The 25,517-nt window shown below is 44.2% G+C and overlaps 1 protein-coding gene across 2 annotated transcripts; it reads right to left on the bottom strand.

The window, feature by feature from the left end:
* Positions 1-4,113: 4,113 nt before the first annotated feature.
* UBXN4 (UBX domain protein 4) lies at positions 4,114-19,477 on the bottom strand. 2 transcript variants are annotated; one of them, XM_086615679.1, is made up of 13 exons: positions 19,391-19,477; positions 13,647-13,749; positions 12,769-12,797; positions 11,820-11,938; positions 11,079-11,247; positions 10,519-10,621; positions 8,903-8,957; positions 8,594-8,758; positions 7,685-7,812; positions 6,541-6,643; positions 6,060-6,191; positions 5,513-5,721; positions 4,114-4,780 (listed from the first exon to the last, which is right to left on the bottom strand). In XM_086615679.1, the coding sequence occupies exons 1-13, from the start codon at positions 19,470-19,472 to the stop codon at positions 4,642-4,644; spliced, it is 1,536 nt and encodes a 511-aa protein (XP_086471805.1). In that variant the 5' UTR covers positions 19,473-19,477; the 3' UTR covers positions 4,114-4,641. The 2 variants fall into 2 exon arrangements, with proteins under 2 accessions (XP_086471805.1, XP_086471806.1); XM_086615680.1 differs by having other exon boundaries at positions 11,085-11,247.
* Between the last annotated feature and the right edge of the window lie 6,040 nt (positions 19,478-25,517).

Genomic DNA, 25,517 nt, shown 5'->3' with positions numbered 1-25,517 from the left:
TCTGAATTGCTTTCAGTTTCTCTTCAGGTAAAAACTTAATAGAATTTTTTTCCAAAAATATACAAATTTGATTTGATTTAACTTTATTTTTATGTAAGGGATCAAGCGTTGCAAGTTAAACACAAGTTTAGCAAGTTGAGCAATTGACCAATTTGGTAAATTCTACTTATTTGATTAGTCTGATCATGTGAAGCTCACTGATTTTAAAAATGACTTCAGCATCTTTTCTTGGCTAGTAAGCACTGACTAAGATATATGGAGACATATTTGCTCTCATAATTGGCAATTTTAGCAACACACATGCTTAAATGACAAAGTGTCTGCAAAAAGCATACCCATTGTCATTTCCTTTGCAAGTCTGCTTAATGCACCCCCAAAGAAATAGATACTTTATTTTAAATAACTGCTATTCAAAAAATCTGCTTATTATGTTAAAACACAGACTGAGATGTGCCAAAAGTGATCTAGTTGCACGGCACAATATGAGCAGAACATAATCTCTACAAAGACGTTGACATCTTTTCTGCAAAGACAAAACTCTCTGATAGTAGTTGTCTTCACCTAGAGGGTGTTCATGTAGGGTACAGTGAACAAACAAAGCATGTTTTTTGCTTGTATTCACAATCCTTCAAAATTTAGTAATGAGGTAAGCAATGTTGTAGGCATGACATCTCAAGCTAAGTGTGGTTTGTAGGGAGAGGAAAGATGTTGTATTAGATGAGCCCACTGAACTAGAAGAAAACCTTGGACTGAAAATAAACTGAAAGCTTATCCATTTTCTTCCAACTTCACCAGCTGGTTTAATAAAAAAGAATACAATCTATTCCCTTGAACTGCATGACTTCTAGGGGGATAACATGGATGAAGTTTAGAATGATTAAAGCTTTTCAAAGTGGACCTTCCCCCAAGGATTGTTGATAAGGCCTACCTGAACCACACAGTTACAAAGGTTTCTCTGTCTGATTAATCACCGACTTCTTTGGCCTTGCTAATTAAAAAATCAACTGTAAATCAGTAATATTAAATTCCTAAAATACTCCTAGAATTTCATTTAGCTGTTTAAATTTTACTTTGTTTAGGAGGAGAGATATAAAATGCATCTTCCCATACAGTATCCAGTTTGTATTCATTATATTGTCCCAGGGTCCCATATAGCTGTAAGTCTTCTTACTCCAGCAATGTATCTTTATCAAACATTTCACCATTTTACATATTTTTAATGCAATACCTGCAAAAAATACATTTTAGTCCAGGATGATTCTTTTCTTTTTCTTGTTTCCAGGGTTCAGTGGACTTTTTGTCTCTCAGCCTTCAGTACCGTTGTAGAAATGAAACAGATTTCTACAAGAAATGAATTCCAGGTAACATTACGCACAGTGTTAAAATTATAGCAGCAGACAACCGACCGTAAATAGAAGGGGAATTTCATGTTTCTTGATGCATGTCTAACCAGTTCCGATTTGCTGTGAGAGCTCAGACAACAGCTACACTAGGAAACAGCTGCATACTGCTCCCTCACTCCTCTGTTGTTATTCTGACCTAAAACCAGGTGTTCGAAAGTGCTGGAAAGGATCATCTCAGCCCATGCTCGTTACTGATGTATTAACAACTGGATGGCATCATTCTTTTGTCCAGGACTGAAAAACCTTTTCTTTCACATCTTAAGTCTTTGAGAAGCTGATACCTTTACACAAAAAGACACTAGCATTTATTCTAGCATAGGTTCTGCAATGGTGCTACCAACCTTGGCAACTCCTCATCAGTAGAGGCAGTGCTAGGCATGCTAATGAGGATGAGTTTGCGAAAGGATCAGATCACGTGGCAGCAACAATGTCAGTGATGCCACAGGGTAGTACCTGATGTTAAAACTTGGGTAGTTAATTGCATTCTTGAAATATGTAAAAGATGAGAGTCATCCAGCAAATGCGTAGCAGAATAAGGACAGATTTTCTACACTGGGGGTGTTTGACCTACCTGTGCTGTCAAAGCTGCCAAATTTACCAGCATCAGAAGTTTCCTCCCAGGCAAAGATGGTCTGGAAGAAATTTTCATCTCAAACAGACTTGGAAAGGGACACATACTTTTATGGGATGTTCCAGAGGACTTTACGTGGGGTGTGTCTTCTTCTGCCTACCAGAGATTGGGATGCTGATGGCAAAGGACCCAGTGTTCAGGATAACTTCACCCATATCCCAGGGAATATGAAGAATAATGACACTGGAGATATCGCTTGTGATAGCTGCAACAAGGTGGAGGAAGCTATTTACCTGCTGAGATCCGTAGGGGTAAAGAACTATTGTTTCTCCCCATCTTAGCCCCGCATTTTCCTCAGCAGAAGGAACAACTCAATAAACAGCCATGGAGTTGACGACTGTAGCCGTCTCACTGATGGACTGGTTGCAAACAACATCACTCCAGTTGTTGCTCTCTACCCCTGGGACCTGCCACACGCTCTCCAGGACATTGGCAGCTGGGAGAGCAGCGTGCCAGTTGACCCGTTTGATAGTTTTACGGACTTGTTTCCAGACAGGGGACAGGGTGAAGTTCTGGATTACGCTCAATGAACCCCAAGTCACTGCCTGGGTTGGCTGTGGCCTTGGGACATTTCCACCTGCTGTCAGTGACCCTGGCAGTGCTCCCCACAGGGCTGCTCACGCCAAGATCTACCGCACATAGGATGACAAATACAGAGTGAGTCCGGGAGGGGTCCGCATCCCTGTCTGGAACTGGGGCCTGAAGGTAAGCGATGCAGCAGAAATCCTGCTTGTGTGCATCCCATTCTAACCCTAAAAGATTTACATAATATACAGTCTTTAAAGACACCACCGTTTCTGCAGTCTCCTTTTAAAGTCAGTCTGGTCTGGTCATCAGTTATGGCTGGAGACATTCCTGTGGAGTGATGTCACTTCCACATGCAAAACTCGCACAATGACTGAGTCTCATGCGACAGCACCCTGATACATGCCTGTGTCTAAAATGCAGCAAGCGTTATTCCATCCTGCTTTTCTCTGATGAGCAGAACTGCCCAAGATGTTTTCCAAACCACACACATTAGGTATTCCCACATCATTTTTTCAAGGCAATCTTGAATAGTTTATGTGAATCCGTGTTTTGGGTAAGCCTTTGGAAACAGTCATTAATTTGTCATTTACCTTCTCTGACCTAGAGGAGTACACTGAACAGCAACCACTGTCAGCGTGGCGTTTTTATCAGCTTTTTGCCATGACTGCAGCTGCCAGAGCATACTCACCTCTCCTGGAGCCTCAGGAGTTACACTTCGAGCCTCAGTTGTGCCTTTACTCTGCGCTAGAACTGTGACCACCACTGATCTCAAAGAATCACCGCTACTGCCAGAGTACAGAATAGCAACACCGAAAGCCTTGTAGAGGCAGGAAGCGGCAACACACGCACAAGCAATGAAGGAGTCCACCCAGACCAGGCACTAACGCTTTCGTATTGCTTTTGCACAGACAGCAACACCAGCAGACATCACACCAGGACTGGCTGACAGCCTGCGCTTTCTGGGAGTAGGTGTAACATCACAAAGGGCAGAAACAGCCCTGTATGTGCTTTTTGCTCGTCTGCAGTCAGAGCATTGGGTTTGGCTCTTCTTGAATTTACATTTGGAAAATTATCCAAAAGATCCCAAAAACAATCACACATGGAACTCAGTAAAGTTTCCACTTGCTGAAGTGTGTGTTTGGTTTGGTGTTTTATACAAAAAGCCTATAGCACCAGGAAAAGAAACCTACTGTGTCCTGCCTTAGAGATGACTCCCCCTCAACTTTAAAATATGAAGGAAATTTTTTTTCTGTGTCAACTGTCTCTTTTCTCCCCAGGCATTATTGATTTGATATCTTGAAGACAAAAGTGAAGTGACTTGTTCCTATCTGCATAAGGATTCTGAACCTGGGACTTTCATCTGTTTTCACTTCGTCATCTCCCCTTGGATGAGACCCATCTTTTTCCTTTCCTTTCCTTCCTGGGCCTGGACCCCAAACACTATTTCATATGTATTTTACTACAAATGACTCCCAGGCAAGATCATTTAAACTGGAATAAAAAGTTTGCCTGCTGTATTTCAAGTTTCAGTGTATGATCCTAACTGTTTGCTTCCTTGTGACACAAGTACTTTAGAGGAACATCACAATAGAAGACAGTTTTTTCTGGAAAATAGTTTATTGAGTACTTGGGTAATTAAAAACTACAAGGTTTTGCTTGCAGTTGCAGAAGCAAGAAAAAAAATTAAACATAAATTAGTTACCTGATTTGCTACGTGTAGTGCTTCTGAAACCCCCATTTTAATCAGTCATTGCCTACCATGACCTTTGTATTAATATCTGGCCCTTAAATTTATGTAGCAGAATATTTATAGATTAAAAAGTGCCTTTCCATGGCAGTAGGGTACTGATTATGAAAGCTGATGGAGATTTTCAGTCTTTTTAACTCTTTGCTTCTAGGCCTCAGCTACACACAGTTGACTTTTCTGACTTAGGTGACTTCATCCCATGATCCTCTGCAGGAATAAGGACTAATTCATTCAGTGTAAAATAAGCCCCACTTGTCCAGAAGCTTTAGTTGACTCAGATCAAATAAGGAGAAAAAAAAAAAAGCCACAGTGATTACTGCATTTACTCAAAACTACATTTGTTGTGTAGAATTTCCATTCCAAGTATTGTTTTCATCTTCTCCATCGTCCTGAGTCCTCAGTCTGTATATTTTGCCTTCTTTTTTGAAGTCTTCCCCCCGCTTTTCCACTACTCGTTTCCTGACTGTTTGCCTAGGGCACAAACAACAGTGAGGTTTGACAGTTTCCCCTGGTAATAATCGTATTTATTGCATTCACTTCTTGCGTAAACCACTCATCCTTCCTTCTCTTATCCCCAGTAACAGTTTTCTTCAGCCCTTTGCTTCCTTGGGAAGCAATAGCCAGCTGAAAATTTGTCGTTTAGCAGTCAGACAAACTGACAGAATCCCGTCTCCCATGGAAAGCATCCGTCACATGGCCACTTCCCAGGAAATGGCCTGGCTGCTCTGCTGGTACAGGCGCGCTCTTGTTCTCTAGGTAATTCACAACCTTAACTGTCACAATCAGACTTCACTTGCTTGAGTTTCTTGTATGACCACACTGTAACAATTTGACATCTAATTTTCAAAATTTTTATCTTCCAAACAGTATCAGCACAAGTGAAGCCACATTTGGGGTTACAGCTGAAATCCCTGTTCATAAATGACTGCAAGGCAATGTTTTTTCCACTCTAATTGGAAACTGAAGTGAACAGTAAGGATCTTGCTTAATCACACATGTGAAAACCCAGAAATCCCAGTCAGAGCTGCCCACCAGGTTTATCAGCCACCAGATCAGCCCTTTGAAGCAGACAAGGGCAGTGGCCAGAAACTGCAAGGCGAGGGCAGCAGTTACGAGACGGATACAGTTCAGTTTGCCACTAGGAGATGAAAACAATTCCAACAAGCAGCTTGAGCACTAGCTGTCCTGAATAGTTTTGCTTACCTGCTTGGCTCCATGCTGCTAGATGCCGAAGGATTTGGGTGGTCTTGCTGATGAGCTGATCTCACAGCAGACTGTGAGGGGGGTGGACTCGTAAACAGGAAGTTGCTAATAAATCTCCAAACCGCTAAGAGCGGATAAAGTATTGTGCCCAAGAACTTCCAGAGGTCACTGCCCGAAGCCTGAACAACAGAAGTAGCAGGTCTTCCCGCCTGGGCATGAAAACACAAAGCGAACTTGTGAGGTGCTTCAAGTCATGCACCTGTAGACAGAGCATTCAGTCCATAACTCAGAAGCTGCTCAGCAGGCACGAGAGAACTCCTTTCGTTACACATTAGACAAATGTCTATGCCATCATTTATCTGCTGCAGAAAAAATCCTCCTCCAAATCAGTCCTGACAAAAATTGAAGTCATTTTGCAATGTCTTAGACACAGAAAAGGCCAAAATTCAAGCCAAATATTATCATGGCCGACCAATAGCAAATATACAGCTACAGTACTGCTGTTTGCAAGAAAATGCAAAGCAAAAACCCAAAACCCAGCACCTACCGGCAGCAACACTACTGAAGCACTGGGTGCTAACTCTAGCTCCAGTAATTTCTTTCCATAATCTTCTTTGGTAAACTCCCTTCTGGGAAACATTGTCGCCAGTGAAAAATTGCCATAAGCATTACCAACCGTCTGTGAAAATATAAAGAAAACACTTTATTTACAACTGTTCACTTTCAAATAACTGCAGTTTTGCCAGTTGAGCATACCTTGCCATACTGACCCAAGAGTTCAATATCAAACTATCCATCACCTTCATCTAGAAAAATGAAGGATTTTTCATATCCTACCATCTCTTACTAACAATACGCTGCAGTAATACAAAGGCAGTTGGTGGCACTGGAGAAGGCTGCTACCAAAACTCTCTTTAAATAATCAAAAAGGAAAGCAGTCGATGACAATTCCACCAGGATCAACAATCAGTTGAGGCTACACCAAGCTGTAATCAGCACGTAGCTGAGAAAATGAAACACCAATTTACCTGTGCAGCAAACTGCCTTGCTTCTTCCAGCCGTGCTTCAGATGGGAACTGGTTAGTAAAGGAAGATCCATCTGGGAGGCGGAACTGAATCCTGGCTATTGCACTGCAGGACATGTATCGGGGTCAGTCAGCATATGAACAGTTAGACAAACACTCCTGGGGTTTTAGCTTGGCAGTATTCAAGTGTGGAAGAGAGGGACAGTCATCCTGCTTATGGCAGTGCAGATGGTTATCAACTGTGGATCCAAACTTATAACCCATCCGCTCACATGCCACAGTGCACCTCCTCTGGTTTTTATCAAGAGTCCAGGACTCATCACCATTTAAGTAAGATATTTACATTAATCATGCAAAAAAATAAACAAATGAGTAAAACATAAACCATATTTCTTTCATGTAGCCTGTACTACTTTTCTTCTTTTTTTCACGAAGCTGTACTATGAGGGCAGAAACACTTCAGCTGGCTTGGCAAGTAATTCTGCATTCAGCTAGACATGGCCCAGCAGCACTGTTCGAGAGGTAACACCACCACAGGCCGCTACTCCTGCACTTGCCCTCTGTCAGGGGCAGCACTGCATGCCCGGTGGCTCCACAGCTCCAGGTAAGGTCTCTACAGGTTAGAATATTTCTCAAAACAGCAGCGTTGGGCAAAGCAGGAAACAGCTCTGACCCATGGAGCTGGTGAGCCCAACCAAGCCTTGCTGAATCCAAGCCCATCGCGCACACGGCCAAACAGCTGGGCCAGCACTGTGCTCCCCAGCCCACTTCTGACATTATCTAGTCATTATCTACCACATTCTCCTCACCTTACCTAGTTCCCCACCTAGCCCCTTTATATGTGGTAGTTAAATCCAAGATCAGACTGAAAAAGCTCTTCTCTAACTAAAATAACACAAGGAAAGGTGGTTAGTGTTTCATTACCTGGAATGTCTGAAGGCTGAAAGTTATTAGAGAACATAACACTGACATAAACTGCTACGAATAAATAACAGAAAAGACAGCTGACTTTTTATGTCACCATTTAAACAGTTCAACACGGCAGCAATCAATAGATTGGGATGTGTATCAGCTCCCTTAAGAGTTTATGTAAAGTTTCTTCACCTCTCTGCCCCAAACATATGCCTCTCTCTCTACAGGAACTCACCTTCGCTCCTTTTGAGATGCTTCTTTTCTGGCCTCTATTTCAGCCTGTTTAGCCTGAACAGCCGCAGCTTTTGCAGCTTCTGCCTCTTCCTTCGATTTTGCAAAGCGAGCTGCTCTCTCGGCACGATCCTGTAAAAGGATCAAACAGAAATCTTAATTTTTTACCATCAGTTGTAGCTTAATAGTCATTAAAACAGAGAGCTACACTCTGGACTCAGAATCCCACTAGGAGAAACGACAGTACTGCTGCAAAGAATTATTCACTGCCAAACTGCACAATCTCACGTCATGAGCCAAGGTGATGCGCTTTTCAGTGAGCCAATCCATGCAAACAGTTGTTAACAGATGATCTTCCCATGCAAGTTTAACATTCCAGTGAAAATAAAGGGAAAAACCTTATGACAAGTTACACGACCACAGCTCTAAGTGTTCTAGGCTCGAACCTAATAATGAGGAGGAATTTCAGTTGTTATGAATTGTTTATATCCATGTATGTACACACATATATACAAACATAGAAAATAATTCTCCCCACCATTTGGAGATCAGTGTTCTTCTGCATGTTCCACAACTAAATATCCCCTTGCTCCTCCTCCAGAACTATGCTTAAATCTCAATTATTTTTATGTTTAAATGATAATTTTCCATTGGGCTCAAGCAATATGACAGAAAGGTTGGTATGCTCGTTCGGACAGAAAAGATGATCATGGATACGAAAGCAGAAGCTTCGTTTTATACACAGGAAATGCCACACAAACCCCCAGACAAATGAGCTGTTACAATATAAAGCCAAACAGAAAAATGGACGATATTTTGAAGTTTCACCGAATGAGAAAACTGATCCTGTTAGTACACCAGTGGCCCTTGTGAGAGAGAAGCAGCAAGCCATCTTCCAAAATGAAAAATTTACCATTGCAATCTGCTGTCTTATACGCTCTCTCGCAGCCTTCTCTTCTGCCTTCTCTCTGTTCCTTTCCTCTAACATACGTTTTGTCAATTCTTCTTCCTGTCGTCTTTTGTACTCCAACATTTCTTTGCCAGTTTTTCTCCGTTCAATTTCTTTCTTAATTTCTTTCTGAATAAACAACAGAGACATACAAATTGGACCTCAAAATTGCCTTGGAAAAGAGTAAGACAAGACTGAAGTACATTTGTTCAAAAAGGAATTAAGCATTTATTCAAGTAAGGGCATAAAAAAACTACAAGCATTTTGTGTTACCTGTTCTTCTTCTTTCCTCCTCTCTTCTCGTCTTTCTTCAAGCTTTTTTGTTATTCTAAATTTAAGAATAAAGTGAAAAGTCTTAAAATAGCAGTATATGTTATTAACATTTTAAAGTTTTAATGAAGCATTTGCAAACACTTGCAGAAGAATGGAACACATGAAAACGAACACAAACTGTAACACAGTGCTAACATCTAGTGTAGCAGTAACGACTCATTCCCGTGCGGGTGTACCATCCATAAAGAGATGAGGTGGTGATTCACCACCTAGCTTCCAACTTCTAATGGACTTCTAACGCATTCCTTCTGTCCTTTTCCACCCAGTACATGAAGAACCTTACATCATCTTACTGTTGAACCAACTTGTAAGACATACAACAAGCAAATACTATTTATGATCTGTGGTAACAGAAACACTAAATCTCAATCTCTTCTTAGCTACTTAAACCATCTGGTTTCTTCTGCACATCGCTCCCTGAAATGGAACACAGATAATACACAGATGCACATGCATCTGTCTCATCTATCCAGAGAGATGCCTTAGAGTAAGGATTCACTTAAAAAGAACAGAGTAATTTACAACATATTTTAAGTCTGGGGAGAGGGCAGGCCTGAGCGAACAACATGAGAAGTCAGATAATGAGAAAAATTTTGTTTGTAGGGTAGCTGTTTTGGTTTTTTTAAAAAAAAACGTAATTATCACAGTGCTTTGCCTCTTTTTTCCCCTGAAAGAAATGCTGCAGATATATGCACATACACCATAATTTAAGACTAATGCACACTTTAGAATGGAACTTTGTTATTTGTATTAAAATATAGACTCCATTTTCTTATCAGTGGTAAGTAAAAATTATACCTATTGTCCAACAACTTTGGAAGAAAACTGACATTAGACATGAAAAAGTTTTAAAATATATTTGAGCAGTATAAATAATCCTAAGTATGTATTACCGGTTTTAGATAGGATGTTACAAATAGTATCAGTCTTACAGATGCTAAAAGACAGGTTTATACACAAAATGTTGTATTTAAAAACAATCAATTTCATGAACGAACCATGTATTGAACAGATGTTTCTGGTCACCACAGTTTAAAATAGCATTGCTCATCGGACTCCACTACGGTTTACTGATCAAAACAAAAGAAGAGTCTCAGAATAGGATTCCTCTGGCTTTTTCAGCACGCCTAGACTACAAACAGTCATCGAACAGGAAAGAAAAAAAGATGACATTTCTGTACAAAATCTAGGTTAGTGCTTTATTACCCCAGTTTCAAGTTCTTTCAGTTCAATGTTTTAACTCCTCCAACTCTTTTGCAGCAAACACATCTGTGTTCAAATCACGTAAGGGTAAGGAGAACATTTTTAGTTTTCCAGATTACTCTCTTCTTTCAGAGTATTTGAAAAACGAGATCAATTTAAAAGCTGGTCTTGTACCAACTCTAGTATTGCCACAGACATCTAAACAAAAATAAGACCACACAAACGTTTGCCAAATCATAACAGAGCAAGCACCAAAACCCCTGTAATTAAGCCTGTTTGTTAAAAAACCACAACAAAACTGCCTCCTGAGAAACAAACACAATACATTAGGAAGGCTGCCAAAGATGACTTACCTCTCTACTTTGAGTGTAAGATCATTCACAGGCTGAGCATCACTCGCTTGCTCATCTGAAGAATTAGTTGCTTCTTGGCTTGCTTGACCTGAATTTGCTCCATCTTCAAGTGATTTATGAGAAAGCAATGCAGAAGAGAAAAATAAAAGGTATATTTCTTACCATAAAAAATTACTATGCTCACTGTTAGCCATAATTGCAGCAACTAGGATATCTCAAGGAGATACAAGGTTCTGCTAGTCAGTCTTCCCCCCCTCCCCTGCCCCACAACAATGTGGTTTCAGGTTTACTAACCCAAAGAAACTTTTTTTAAATTGAATCCTATTTCAAGGAAGCATACCCAATTTTTATTGCATTATAAACCATAGATTTCTCACTCATTAAAACTGAGCAGAATGACCAGTTCCCTCTGGACTTGCAAGAAGCATTCTGTGATACCCAAGTTCTTCCTCAACAAGTCCACTCAACATATTGCCTTTTACGTACCATCATATAACAACTTAGGGAAAGGAAAACTATTTCAACAGAAAATGAGCTAGCATTTGTGCAAAAGTACTGACCATTACCAGCAGAAGGGCTTGTTGTCTCAGTCTTAACAGATTCGGAAGAATCACAAAACTCTGCTGCTCTGGATTGTGTATTTTCTGGAGCACCGTCAGATTGAGAGGAGGGACACGGAGCAGATGACTGACTGACATTTTCCAAAGGCTGCCCTTTTACTGTGTGCATCTGAAAAAGTGAGGGGGGAAAAAAACACTAGACTATGAAACCTCAAATCTTTTCCACAGGTTCAAAAGTCAAGACTAAACAGTTTTTGGAAAATAAGTCCTATTTAAAATACAAAACTAAAATTATCACATATTGTTGGGTGTGATGCAATCATATGTTTCATATATTTTCCTAATTTTAGTCCTACACTTGAAATCAAAGCGACAAAACTATCTACATTTATATGATGTTCCATAGAATAATTTATAAACCCACATTACAAACCCACATACGAACCGAAGGAGTAATTGATACGTCATTCCAGTTTAGAGCTCTCGACATATTTCTTTGGTACTGTAGGTGTTACACAGATGATCTAAACCATTCTGTGAAACAAAAAAATAACACACTTCTGCACAGTGCTTTCCAACCTGTTCAACTGAATTTAAGTTTGTGGATTTGGTCACTGGAAGGATACAGAACCAGTAAGTCATACTTCCCCAAGGCACGTGCTAAGGGCCTGGGACATCTGCCTTGAGCATGTGAGCACACCCAACTCAGTCTGAAAGATCCAGTCTGTCCCCAAGTGGTACCTGTTTCACTTTATGGATTCTGGTAACAAGCTCTTCAACAGAAACGCTGCCAGCAATTACTTCCAAAGGGATTCCATTGTCTCCTATAAAAAAACTGGATGGAACGCACACTACAGGATCTGCACAGCAACAGTTAAGGACAATGAATGACAAAAGTCTACAAAGTAACTTTAAAAGGAAAAGCAGAAGTCCTTCCTACAGAACCTTCCAGCCCAAAATTCTATCTCCACTTGCTTGCCAGTACTCAGTGCCAAGGGAGGAAGAAAAAAAAGATGCAAACAAAAGTGCTGGAAAACATTATATACAACTAATTAGTATTCCTTCTTTTCTCTGAAATGGTTTAAGCCAAAATATTTTGATCCGTATCCGACAACCGATTATGCTTTGACTTGAAAGATTTTTAGTGTTAGACGACATCTGATGTAGACAACAATGAATTCTTTACAGCATGAGGAAAATCCGAGTTAAGCTGCTGAACTCCCTTTCTCAGCACCATGCAGAATTCCCGAGCTATAAACAGTGGCCCACTTAAAGCAGGCAGACATCTACCCACTTCATACCTGTGTGTCAGGTAGAACCCAGCCCATGCCTCGTGCTTCCTCCTCTGTAACTCTGAGCTCCAGCTAGTAACGTAAAGCATTGCTTGTTTGTTTTCCAACGCTGATTAGTAATGCCAATGGGTTATTTTGTTTACATAAAGCTTTGGATAATTTTCTATTTGGAGAATTACATAGGATTAAAATTAAAAAACCAACTTGTTCACTTTCTGTAAGAAATGACAGTAAGTTGAATACATAGATAGTATCTTTTAACTACAGTTTATTGCTTGTTTTGTGCTGCAGGAAGTATTTTTAATAATGTTGCTTGTAAAGAACAGTTATCTGTTTAACCTGTAAAGAGCAATTATCTGTAATCATAATGTAGCACCTAAACTGATCTCAAAGGATACAAATTTGAGAAAACTGCAGGCATGCTTCACTGTTTGAAAGAAAAGATTTTGTTTAGGATGACCAACCACTTCGCAACAACTTTAGATTAAACCTTTCACCATAAAAATAACTATCCTACACACACAAAGCTATTTAAATACTTGAGAAAACACTAAAAGCAAATTTCCATTGCATCTTCTCATTAACATTATGCACAAGTGTTGACATGGTGACAATCCCTGGTTATCACAGTTGACCACGTAAGATTTGGGGAAACAATGCTAAGAAGCAATTCAGGAAAAAGACATTTAGTCTACTGAGTGCAAATAATTTAGTAAGTCTAATAAAACATCTACAGAGCATATCGAAATAATACCATTTTTGGAAATAACGCACTTTCTGCACACAGACTGCAACACTTGTAACAAAACCAGCTGAGTAATTTACCCAGGAACCTCAATGCTGCTTTATTCTACGTGTTACAATAGAGACACAAACGTTTTCTCTGGGGCTTTACAGATTTTTATCTTTCTGAATACCTGAGAGTTTTAAATTAGTTATGTAACTTGGCAAATCAAGAACTGCCTCAAGAGTACTTGCATTTTGATCCCAGCTTTTTTACATAACTTTTGTGGCTTTTCCTGTTGAAAAAAGGAACGCTCCCAAGCATTCTTTTACGCGTACTGAAATACAGTCTGAAATACACCATGAATATTCTGCAGAATACAACAGGAAATCTAGAGTTTTCTCAAGCTCTAGTGGCTTCAGGAGCACTGAATTCACTTATGCTCTGGAACCTCGCATTTAGACTACTTCTGAATCAGGGTGAGGATTTCAAAACCTCTCATCATCATCAAGGAAAGATTGTATAGAAGACAGAATTAGAATACGATCAAACCTTTTGGTGTCGATTTTGATGGCAACAAAACCATCTGCGGCAGCTTCAGTCACCTTCTCATCTTCCCACCTTGCAGTCATCTCAGTAGATTGCTCATCCTCACCTGCAAGATACAGCACACGTGTGAAACTAAACACACCACGAATTACTGTCCCTGGTCTGACTTTAGCTTTGCTTCCATTGCTTGAAGCCACCTTTGAAAGGCACTCTTGTGATTATTTTCAAGTTAGTTTATCCTTTTTTTATCTAATGTGGAGACAATTCATTCCAGTTGATTCACCTCACTAATACACCAAGAATCCTTCCAAGCCAGCAAGCATGTAGCTTTCGCAGTCACTCAACTGCACAGCGAGCTGGTCCAAGGGCGCAGAGGGACTGGACCACACGGACGGAAGACAGCTAGAGGAACTGGAGGGGACAGCGAGTCCAAAGATTGGTTTCATCACATCATCTAACTGCACAGCCACCGAGGGGGCCTCATTTCACAGTACAGGGAGTATGCTTGTGCTCCAGTGTTGTGCTTACACTCTCACAGCATGCAAACAGATCCCACAGCACAGTCAGAGCAAGCCACTGCTTCTCCCTGACATGGAGCTTGACCTGCTAACATGCTAAAACTATCCACTGCTTACCTCTCATTAGAAATTTAATTACATATTGGCACACCAGCTGCTAATAGGTAAAACGACATTTTGCACCCCTTGTAAATACAATTCAGCAGACAAGGTTTCCCAGTCTGGTGGTGTTAAACCTCCACAAACCAAAAAGCAGTTATTTGCAGGGTTATTTGTAATGTAGTTTTGTATTCCAGTTACTGACATGAACAGTAACCGTCGGAGGGGAGGAACAGGAGTGAGGAATACACAGGAACAAGAGTAACAGTAGAAGAGGAGCCACTTAATTAACAGAAACTGGCAAGGTGTTCTGGGGCCACAGATTCAGAAGTGTTATTTTAATCAGAGGAAACTACATCAATCATGCTTTTGTCTTACAAAGCACTGGTTTAGTCAGGATTTGGGTTAATAAATACATTCCAATGAATATTAACCATCTTTCAACGAGTAAACTGGCCTGCAACCATTTGTTTATCTTCAATCTCAATTACTTCCTAGCAGCCTGGAATCGACTACCTTGATGAAGAATTTGAGTCACAAGCAGAGTAGTCTATTTTTCGATAACAGCAGCAAACCATTTGTATGTTCCATCCCAGTTGCCATTTCATGCAGTATTTTTCACTTGTTAAAGATCAGGAGTTGCATGTGCTGTCCCCTGGTGAAGCACTGCTGCCTTAAGGCCATGACTATCTGGCCACAGTTCTCAGGAAAACACACATCAAAAATAAACTGATTTTGGAAAAGTGTTTTCCAACCATACGCATTGATTTTTCCCTGGAAGTACTGCAGCAACTAAGAAAGTATTCATCTCTCTATACTATTATTCTATATAAGCAAGTTAATATTTAGGATATTTTATGTAGAAACCTTTCCTCTTCTTTTAACTGCAGCGCTTCTAACTGTGGTCAATGGATGCAGCTGTTCTGCCAAAAGTGGTCAGTCTCCTCCCCAGTTTCCAAATGCTCAGGCAGACAGCTGCTTCACCACACACTTTTTCAAAGGACATGTGCTCATCCGATTAGGCTACTAAAAATATCTAAATACTTGCCTAACACAAACTTTTCCATGCAAACAACTGCTGTAGAAAAAGAACGCAATGGGAATTTTAACGTGCTCACACAACTGCATCACCAGAACATGCTGTGAAAGTTTTAAAAACTGAATTAAAAAATGTTAGGATTATAGCTGCAAACAGAAACATTGAAGAAAAAAAACCTGGTCGAACAACATGCAATGGCAGCCACAAACACCACCTCACTGTTAACATAAATAGCCACATTATTCCTTGCTTGACTGGAAAATATTCTAGAATCAGAAAGAATAATCCAGTCTTCATTTTCTAGCGCTTGTTTAGAGAAGTGCAGTGAAGAGGGAGAGAGGGACAGACAGATGGCAGCAGAAACCAAACAGAAGTGGACCTATCAGAATTCAGTAATTTTTGTCAAGGCTCTGTCTAATAGCTATCCTCCACAGTGGCCACCCTAAAATTACAGATAATTTGTATTTTTTGTTTCTCCAGTTTTCTCCTTTATTAGTTTTTTGTCCCCACATACATTTTTGGACGCAGTGTCCAAAACACAACAGAAACACTGAACGCTTCTGAAAGCATGTTTTCCTGCTCAGAAAGCTGCTTTCAGAGGCTTGTCTCCAGTGTCTACGGGCAAGCGCGCAGTGCGAAGATTCAAAGCCCCGTCACCACCAACTGCACGGTTTTAAACATGGATCTTCCCAGACAACAAACAGATCACTGCTAGCATAAAAATAGACGAGTCTTTCAGCACTCGGCATCCTTCAGACACACCTGCTTCCACACATGATGAGAAGGCATGTTCTTGGGCTTCCCAATTCCCTTCCCCAGCAGGCATGGCAGAACAGCTTCGCCAACAGCCCCATCATGGGTCAGCTACCCTGATCTCACTGTTCCGAGGTGAGGCCAGAACTCCGACACTTTCCTTTTGGAGACATGCCTGCCGTAAGTAACGCTCCCTTTTTTTTCAGGGCTCATAAGAACAAGCACAACAAATCAAATCCTTACAGCATACTACAGTGTCAAAACTGGGCTACATTCCTGTAATCAGAAATTTATCCCCGCTCTGTATATCTACATATTCCTACATCCAACTAGTCGACATTCACATCTAAAAGAAACGGCCAGTTTTGTGTACAATTTTAGTTTCATAAAAAACATAGTAAATAAGTTAAAAAGTGCACATCTCAACCCCTGAAACATAAGAATCATAGAATGGTTTGGGTTGGAAGGGACCTTAAAGATCATCTAGTTCCAACCCCCCTGCCATGGGCACAGAAATCCTCCACTACACCAGGTTGCCCAAAGCCTCATCCAACCTGGCCTTGAACACTTCCAGGGATGGGACATCCACAACTTCTCTGGGCAAACTGTTCCAGTGCCTCACCACCCTCAATGTAAAAAATTTCTTCCTTATATCCAATTGAAATCTCCCCTCTTTCAATTTAAAGCCGTTGTCCCTTGTCCTGTCACTACATGCCCTTGTAAAAAGTCCCTCTCCAGCTTTCCTATAACAAGTTCAAAACACTCACAAGTACTGAATTACTATTAAAAAACCCTTTGTGGTGGGTTAGTTGTAGCTGGATGCCAGGCACTCACCAAGCTGCTCTACCACTGTCCCTCCTCAACTGGACAGGGGAGACAAAACACAATGAAAGGCTCATGGGTCAAGATAAGGACCACTCATTTTTATGTAGAAAAACGTCTTTCAAGGGAGACCACTCATTAATTTCCATCATGGATAAATCAGACTCAACCTGGGAAAATTAACTTAATTTATTACCAATTAGAAGTCAGAGTAGGGAAACAAGAAATAAAAGCCAAGTCTTAAGACACCTTCCCCCCACGCCTCTCTTCTTCCAGGGCTCGGCTTTGCTTTTCATTTTCTCTACCTCCTCCTGCACAGCAGCACAGGGGGATCGGGAAGGGGGGTTGAGGTCAGTTCATCACACGTTGTTTCTGTCACTCCTTCCTCCTCAGGAGAGGACTCCTCACACCCTTCCTCTGCTCCAGTGTGGGGTCCCTCCCACGGGAGACAGTCCTCCATGAACTTCTCCAACGTCAGTCCTTCCCATGGGCTGCAGTTCTTCATGAACTGCTTCAGCATGGGTCCCCCACAGGGTCACAAGTCCTGACAGCAAACCTGCTCCAGCGTGGGCTCCTGTCTCCACAGGTCCTGTCAGGAGCCTGCTCCAGCAAAGGCTTCCCATGGGGTCACAGCCTCCTTTGGGCATCCACCTGCTCTGACGTGGGGCCCTCCACAGGCTGCAGGTGGATCTCTGCTCCACTGTTAACCTCCATGGGCTGTGGGGGGACAGACTGCCTCACCATGGTCTCTTCCACGGGCTGCAGGGGAATCTGAGCTCCGGTGCCTGGAGCACCTCTTCCCCCTCCTTCACTGACCTTGGTGCCGGCAGTTGTTTCTCTCACATGTTCTCACTCCTCTCTCCAGCTGCTGCTGCACAGCAGGTTTTTTTCTCCTTCTTAAACATGTTATCACAGAAGTGCTATCTCCATCGCTGATGGGCTTGGCCTTGGCCAGTGGCGAGTCCGCCTTGGAGCCAGCTGGCATGCTCTATGGGACATGTGGGAAGCTTCTGGCATCTTCTCACAGAAGCCACCCCTGTACCCCCCGCTACCAAAACCTTGTCACGCAAACCCAATACAGAGCATCTGAAACATCCAAGAAATTTAGTAGAAAACTTTTAACTCCGAGTTGGGGGGAAGATCAGCCTTTAACCAAGTCACAGCACATTATGTTTCACTGGTGAAGATGTGAAGTGTTGCAAAACACCTGGGTCTGGAAGTTTCCTGTGGTTTAGCACCTGGCTTTCCCTGTAGATTTATGCAATGCTCTATGATCATCTTGACTATGAAGGAGCTATCAGATAGGTACTACAGGTAAACACACTAAAGCATGTTCATAAAAATAAATAATCGAATGGTAAAAGGCTTTCACATCACAGCACCCACCTGCCATCATGATTTTATCATGGCTTTAAAACACCGCCTTAAAATCTGCATACACTCCCCCATCCCTTCCTTCAACACCAACACAGCATGTTGTGGGCTGAGAAGGTCTCGATTTCTAGCAGTATGTAGAACACAGTAGAAAACGCTGCTCTCCAAGTATAAGGGGAGTTGTGTCAACAAAGGAGCTTAACTGCACTTTATTTTTCTGTTGACGTCCCCTTTGGGAGTGAACTTCTTGAAGCTAAGCGAATCCCACGGTTCAGTAATTATCAAGAGAACACCACTAGCCACACGTTCAGCATGAGTGTTTCTTCATGAGGCATCTGAAAAAACTTCAAGCCACAAGCACTTCAGGCAATGGTAAAAAACAAAAGAAACACCACGTACGTAAAAACACAAGAAGAAAGTTAAAGAGCCTGTCTAATGTCCTCCTTTTCCTCTACCCATTTTCATTTTTCCAGACAGAAAAAAGGCAACGCATATAGAGACAACGCCAGTTTCTACAGGTTTCTTCAATTAGCACTCAGCTGCAGAACAAACGGCACAGGGAGCTCCAAAGAAACAGGGCACCGTACCCAGACAGCTGAGGAACGCACAGCAGTACGAGCTGCGCGCAGGCTTGTGCACAGGCAGAAGGAAGTGAAACCCGAAACGTCGGAACCATTACATGTCGCTGCCTAGAGCGGCGCGTAAAGCCACGGCACAGCGTAAGGGGGGCACGGCCGGGGGCGGGGGCAGCTCCACGGCGGGCCCCGCTGCCCGGCTCGCACTGACACAGCAGAAATCACGGCACGGCGGCAGCGGGAGGCGGGGGAGCGACAGCTGGCGAAGGCGCCGCGGAGCCTCCGGCGAGCTCCGCCCGGGGCCGAGCGGAGCCGCCGCGCCGGCTGACAGGGCCGCCGGCCCGATGGGGAAGGCAGCGGCGCCCCGCGGGGCAGCGGGCGGGGGAGCGGGCCGGCACCTGCGCTCGGCTCGGGCACCGCCGGAGCCTGGGGCCGCCCCCGCAGCCCAGCGGCCCGCCTGAGCGGCGGCTGCTCCCGGCGCCCGCCGGCCGCAGCGGCGGCTGTGTCAGCGCGGAGGCGGGCAGAGCCCGGCGCCGCCCGCCCCGTCCCGGCCGGGCCGTACCGTACCTGACACGAACACAACGAAGACCGAGCTCCGCTGCTTGGCGGCGGCGATGGCGGCCGGGATGGAGCCGCCGAACCACATCATGGCGCCGCCGGGCCCGGGCGCTGCGAGCGGCCGCCGCGCGCACGCGCCGTCGACACCGCACCGACGGCCGGTGCTGCGCGTGCGCCGGCGCCCGCGGCCGGACGTCGCCTCGTGATTGGCGCCTGCGCGCGGCGCGCGCCCGCCCCCGGCCACGCGCGAGGGGGCGGTGGGTTCGCCTCAGCCTGGCGCCATCTTGGCGCCTCCGTCCCTCGCGGTTTTCCTGCTATGACAGTGCCTCGCACCTGAGGTGTGTCCAGCTGCAAAATGAGCTCCCCCGGGCTCGGGGCAGCTGGGGGGAGAAAGGAGCCCACGGAGCTCGGGTGCGCCTTTTGCACCCCTGGGGCTGTGGGGAGGGGCTGGGAGGACAGGAAGGCCGCGGTTAGCCCTGGCCCCATCATCCTCCTGGGAAGGTCAGGGGTGTCTCAGAAGGGAAAAATGATGGAGGACGTACCTGTTTGGCAGAAATCTGTGCTAAATATGTCAAAAGCTAGAGACCATGGCATGCACAGCTCTTCTGTGAGTGGCAAGAGGTGAGGCCAAGATGTCCTCCATGCTCCCTGGTGATCCAAGAGGCGTGAGGGACCGGGACTGGGATGGCACAGTGTTTACAGCACAGCCATAGTGGGGATGCAGCCAGCAAAGGCAGATGGTGTCATAGAATCATAGAATTCATCTGGTTGGAAGAGACCTTCAAGATCATCTAGTCCAACCATTCACCTGGCACTGTCAGGGTCCCTAAACCATGTTGCTCAACACCAAATCTACATGTTTTTTAAACACCTTCAGGGATGGGGACTCCACCACATCCCTGGGCAGCCTGTTCCAATACTTCACAACCCTCTCTGTAAAGAAATTCTTCCTGATATCCAACCTAAATTTCCCCTGGCGCAACTTGAGGCCATTCCCTCTCGTTCTGTCATTCATAAAGTGGGAGAAGAGACCAACCCCCATCTCCCTACAACTACCTTTCAGGTAATTGTAGAGAGCAATAAGGTCCCCCCTGAGCCTCCTCCAGACTAAACAGTCCCAGCTCCCTCAGCCTCTCCTCACAGGACAAGTTCTCTAAACCCTTCACTAGTTTTGTTGCTCTACTCTGAACCCGCTTCAGCACCTCAACGTCATTCTTGAAGTGAGGAGTCCAAAACTGGACACAGTACTCCAGGTGTGGCCTCACCAGTGCTGAGTACAGGGGGACAATCACTTCCCTGCTCCTGCTGGCCACACTGTTTCTGATACATGCCAGGATTCCGTTGGCTTTCTTGGCTGCTTGGGCACACTGCTGGCTCATGTTCAATCGTGTGTCGACCAGCACCCCCAGGTCCTTCTCTGCTGTGCAGCCTTCCAGCCACACTTCCCCAAGCCTGTAACGCTGCAGGGGCTTCTTGTGGCCCAAGTGCAGGACCCGGCACTTGGTCTTGTTGAATTTCATACAGTTGGCCTCGGCTCATCGATCCAGTCTGTCCAGGTCCCTCTGTAGAGCCTCCCGACCCTCAGGCAGATCAGCACCACCTCCCAATTTAGTGTCATTTGCAAACTTGCTGAGGTTGCACTTGATCCCCTCATCCAGATCATTGATAAAGATGTTAAAGAGAACAGGCTCCAACACTGAGCCCTGCGGAACACCACTGGTGACCGGCCTCCAGTTGGATTTAACTCCATTCACCACCACTCTCTGGACCCGGCCATCCAGCCAGTTTTTGATCCAGCGAAGCGTACACCCGTCCAAGCCATAGGCAGCCAGCTTCTGCAGAAGAATGTTATGGGAAACAGTATCAGAGGCTTTGCTAAAATCGAGGTAAACAACATTCACAGTTCTTCCCGCATCCACTAAACAGGTCGTTTTATCATAGAAGGAGATCAGGTTGGTCAAACAAGACCTGTCCTTCATAAATCCATGTTGACTGGGCCTCATCGTCTGACTGTCCTGTACATGACGCATGATGACACTAAGGATGATCTGTTCCTGAGTTTACCTGGCACTGAGGTCAGACTGACAGGCCTGTAGTTCCCTGGGTCTTCCCTCTTACCTTTCTTGTAGATTGGCGTCACGTTTGTCAACCTCCAGTCAGCTGGTACCTCCCTTGTTAGCCAGGATTGTTGGTAAATGATGCAAAGTGGCTTGGTAAGCACTTCCGCCAGCTCCCTCAGAACTCTTGGGTGGATCTCATCCGGCCCCATAGACTTCTGCACATTTAAGCTGTGCAGCAGTTCGCTTACTGTTTCCTCTTGAAAGAAACCTTGATAAAGCTCTCCATCTCCACCATTTGGTTCTAAAGGCATATCACCCAGTGAGTTAGTCTGGCCATTAAAGACTGAAGCAAAGAAGGCATTGAGTACCTCAGCCTTTTCTTCATCCCCAGTCACTATTTCTCCCCTTGCATTTTGCAAGGGGGGGAGATTCTCCCTAACCCTTCTTTTACTGTTAAGGTATTTGTAGAACCCTTTCTTATTGTCTTTTATGTTAGCTGCCAGATGAAGCTCCAGCTGGGCTTTTGCCTTTCTAATTTTCTCCCTGCATCGTCTTGCAGAATCCTTGTAGTTTTCGTGAGTGACTAGCCCCTTCTTCCATAGGTCATAGTCTTTCCTTTTCTTCTTGAGCTCTAGCAAGAGGTCTCTATTCAGCCAGGCTGGTCTTCTGCCCTTCTGGCTCATCTTGCGGTTCACTGGGACAGCCTGCTCCTGGGCTCTGAAGATTTCCCTCTTGAGAATTGTCCAGGCTTCCTGGACCCCTTTGCCTTTCAGGACTAACTCCCAAGGGACCCTTCCAACCAGTCTCCTAACAAGGTTGAAGTCTGCCCTCCGGAAGTCCAAGGCAGCAGTTCTGCTGACCCCTCTCCCTACTGCTTCTGTGACTGAAAATTCTATTATTTCATGGTCACTATGTCCAAGACAGCCTCCAACCTTAACACCATCTATGAGTCCTTCTCTGTTGGTAAACAGCAGGTCCAGCAGGGAGCCTTCCCTGGTTGGTTCCCTCACCAGTTGTATCAGAAAGTTGTCTTCCAGACACTCTAGGAACCTCCTGGACTGTTTCCTCGCTGCTGTGTTCAAATTCCAGCAAATATCTGGTAGGTTGAAGTCACCCACAAAAACTAGTGGCTGTGACTGTGAGACTTCCCCTAATTGTAGAATATTTCATCTACCTCTTCTTCCTGAGCGGGTGGTCTATAGCACACTCCCACTGTGATGCCAGCCCTATTGGCCTTCCCCCTTATTTTGACCCACAGGCATTCTACCCTTTCATCACCATTGCTGATCTCCAGACATTCAAAACCCTCCCTAACGTACAGCGCCACTCCCCCTCCTCTCCTGCCTGGCCTCTCTCTCCTGAAGAGCTTGTAGCCATCCAACACAGCACTCCAGTTGTGTGTATCATCCCACCATGTCTCTGTGATGGCAATTATCTCATAGTTTTCCTTTTGCACAATGACTTCCAGCTCTTCCTGTTTGTTGCCCATGCAGCATGCATTGGTGTAGAAGCACTTTAACTGGGCTAGTGATTTCGCCTTTTCCCTGAAGGGAGAAGGCCTGACTCCTGTTTGACCTCTCCCTGTCACTGCCTCGACACCTGGCAGGCCAGCAACCATTGTGTCTGACCTGTCTCCGAACACAGTGCACTCAATCTCTGCTGGTGCAGCATACCCACGTAACTCTCTGGGACGTTGTCCAATTAACAGTGTTGTGCAGCTCTTAGGTTTAGTCCCAGCAAGCCAGACTGTATCCCCTTCCCCCTTCGAATCTAGTTTAAAGCCCTATCAATAAGCCCTGACAACTCCTGTGCAAGGATCCTCCTCCCCTTACGTGTCAGGTGTACCCCATCAGATGCCAGCAAACCTAGTGCAGTAAAAAGCAACCCATGATCAAAGAACCCGAAGCCCTGCTCAAGACACCAGGGTTGAAGCCAGGTGTTGACTAGTGGGTCTTTCTGTTTATTCCCTCTTCATTCCCTGCCATTAAAGCGATTGAGGAGAACACCACTTGTGCTCCTGATCCCTTAAGCAGTCTCCCAAGGGCCCTGAAATCTCTTTTGATTTTTCTCAGGCTTCTTGCTTGGGGAATTTCATCACTGCCTAGTTGGAATGTTAGTAGTGGATAGTAATCAGTAGGCTGCACAAGAGTTGGGAGCTTCCTCGCCACATCTCTAACTTGGACCCCGGGCAGGCAACAGACCTCCCTGTGCAGTGGGTCAGGTCTGCATATTGGGCCCTCAGCTCCCTTCAGAAGAGAGTCACCTATGACAATGACCCGACGTTTCTTCTTTGTTGCAGCAGTTTTTAAGTTAGGCTTGTTTTGCTTGATCCTAATTGAAGTTTCCCTTCTTAATGAGTTCTCTCTCTTGTGCTTGGTTGGCTCAACCTGCAGAGCCTCATATCTCTTACTTATGGGCACCTGGAAGGGTGGGGGACTTGCTAAGGCAACATGCCTGCAGCACAGCGCAGTGGGCATGCAGCCAGCAAAGGCAGACGGTGTCTTTGATGGGCATTTCGCGCTAACATGGGCATGATGATTTCTTTCAAGTGCTTTGATGGTAACATTTTGGAAAAATGCTGCACTTAAGTTTTACTGAAACACAGCGTGGTCTGGCCATGGAAAAGTTACAGGTTTAAGTAAAGGATTTGCTTGAATCTGCTAAGATTTAAGTTAGAGGCTTGCTTGCACGTACATAGTAGCCCATTGGCATGTACTTAGATAAAGCAAATCTGTACAAAATGTTTGAAACCAGGATGATCATCTTGAATTGTCAAGCTGGCCTTAAAAGAGGAACATCCTGGAAAAATATGTATTGATGCAAAAAAGTACTAGACTTTGTTTCCTTTAAGATAATAAGGGATAGTGGAGGAGCCTTAAAATATACACGGAGAGGAGGACATGTGTCCTTGTAAATCCAAAATATCTGGCAAGCGTTAATGGCTCTGCTGGCTGTTAATCACTAAAGGAGGACCCAAAGCAAGGACTTCAAAGACTGAGAAGGAAAACATCTTGTTACAAGGAAAGGTTAATGCGATTGGAAGAATACCACAAATTTTAAGTAAGCAAGAAACAGCAGTAACTGGGGGAAAGGTGATAACGAGCAGGGGGAGCTCACGACCACCAACTCACGGCCCACCTACCCATAACATACCCAGACCCAAAAGAAAGGGGTGGAGACAAAGGACTGAGCATGAGAGCTGATTTACATGCGAGGCAAGAGAAAACTAACCAGTTGTTTAAGAGAAGATCAATGAATATGTAAACACGCTGATACATACTGTATAAACGGTCACTGCGTTTCGGAAGGGGTGCGCTGACTTGGGACAGGCGCCCAAACTTGCACCACTTTTTAAGAAAGCAGTATCTGGGCTCGGCATGTGGACTGGCTTATTGCACACTGGGCAAACGAACCTCGTTTCGGGAAAACATTAGGATTGTGACTGTCTGTTCTGGGAAACTGTTGCTGGGGCAGATGCTGTCAAACATTTGAAGGTCAAAAAATATAGTCTCAGCCTGGAAAGCTTTTCACCGTTGTACTTATTGCACCTCATTTGAAACCCTAAGTTGGAAGCCGAGTTGCATGAGAAGGGTGAGTGAAGTGTTGAACACCATATTTTTCTGAAATTATTTTGGAAATATGATTTTCAAAAATTTCCACATCACTTCAAGCAAGGAAGAAATTTTGTTTAAATATAAAAGTGGAAAGGCTTACTAATGACTGGGTAGGTAACTTGTGAGGGCATACAATCTTTTACATCATCAGGAACTATTGATGTTACATTCTCAAATAATTACAGTTTTGAAAGTCTAATTCTCTAACTGTAGGGTCAGTGAGTTGCTGCTGTGGGACATGCCTCTGCTGCTGGAATTGATGACAGCCCCTAGAGCAGGCGTCCCTGGACAATGCAGAGGTCTTCCATTTGTAGGCCTAGAAAAAGGGAGGGGTAACTACTAAGTAGAAAGTTTTACTGGCAAATAAGAAAAAAAAAAATGGATAGCTGAAGCGTTACCCAGAATTTAGTTCCTTGGTGTGCTGCCAAGTCCCTGGCTGACTTAGGCAAATTTTGTGTCTGT

The sequence above is a fragment of the Tauraco erythrolophus genome, chromosome 8 (genome assembly GCF_009769465.1).
Source record: "Tauraco erythrolophus isolate bTauEry1 chromosome 8, bTauEry1.pri, whole genome shotgun sequence".
Taxonomy (NCBI): domain Eukaryota; kingdom Metazoa; phylum Chordata; class Aves; order Musophagiformes; family Musophagidae; genus Tauraco; species Tauraco erythrolophus.
This window is presented reverse-complemented; position numbering and strand designations above follow the sequence as displayed.

Coding starts and splice junctions, on each gene's coding strand:
- UBXN4 (XM_086615679.1), bottom strand. CDS start 19,472: ATGATGTGGTTCGGCGGCTCCATCCCGGCCGCCATCGCCGCCGCCAAG. Junction 11,939..12,768: donor CCTGCAGTTTTCTCAAATTT/GTATCCTTTGAG, acceptor GTTGCTGTGCAG/ATCCTGTAGTGTGCGTTCCA. Junction 6,644..7,684: donor GCATCTCAAAAGGAGCGAAG/GTGAGTTCCTGT, acceptor CATGTCCTGCAG/TGCAATAGCCAGGATTCAGT.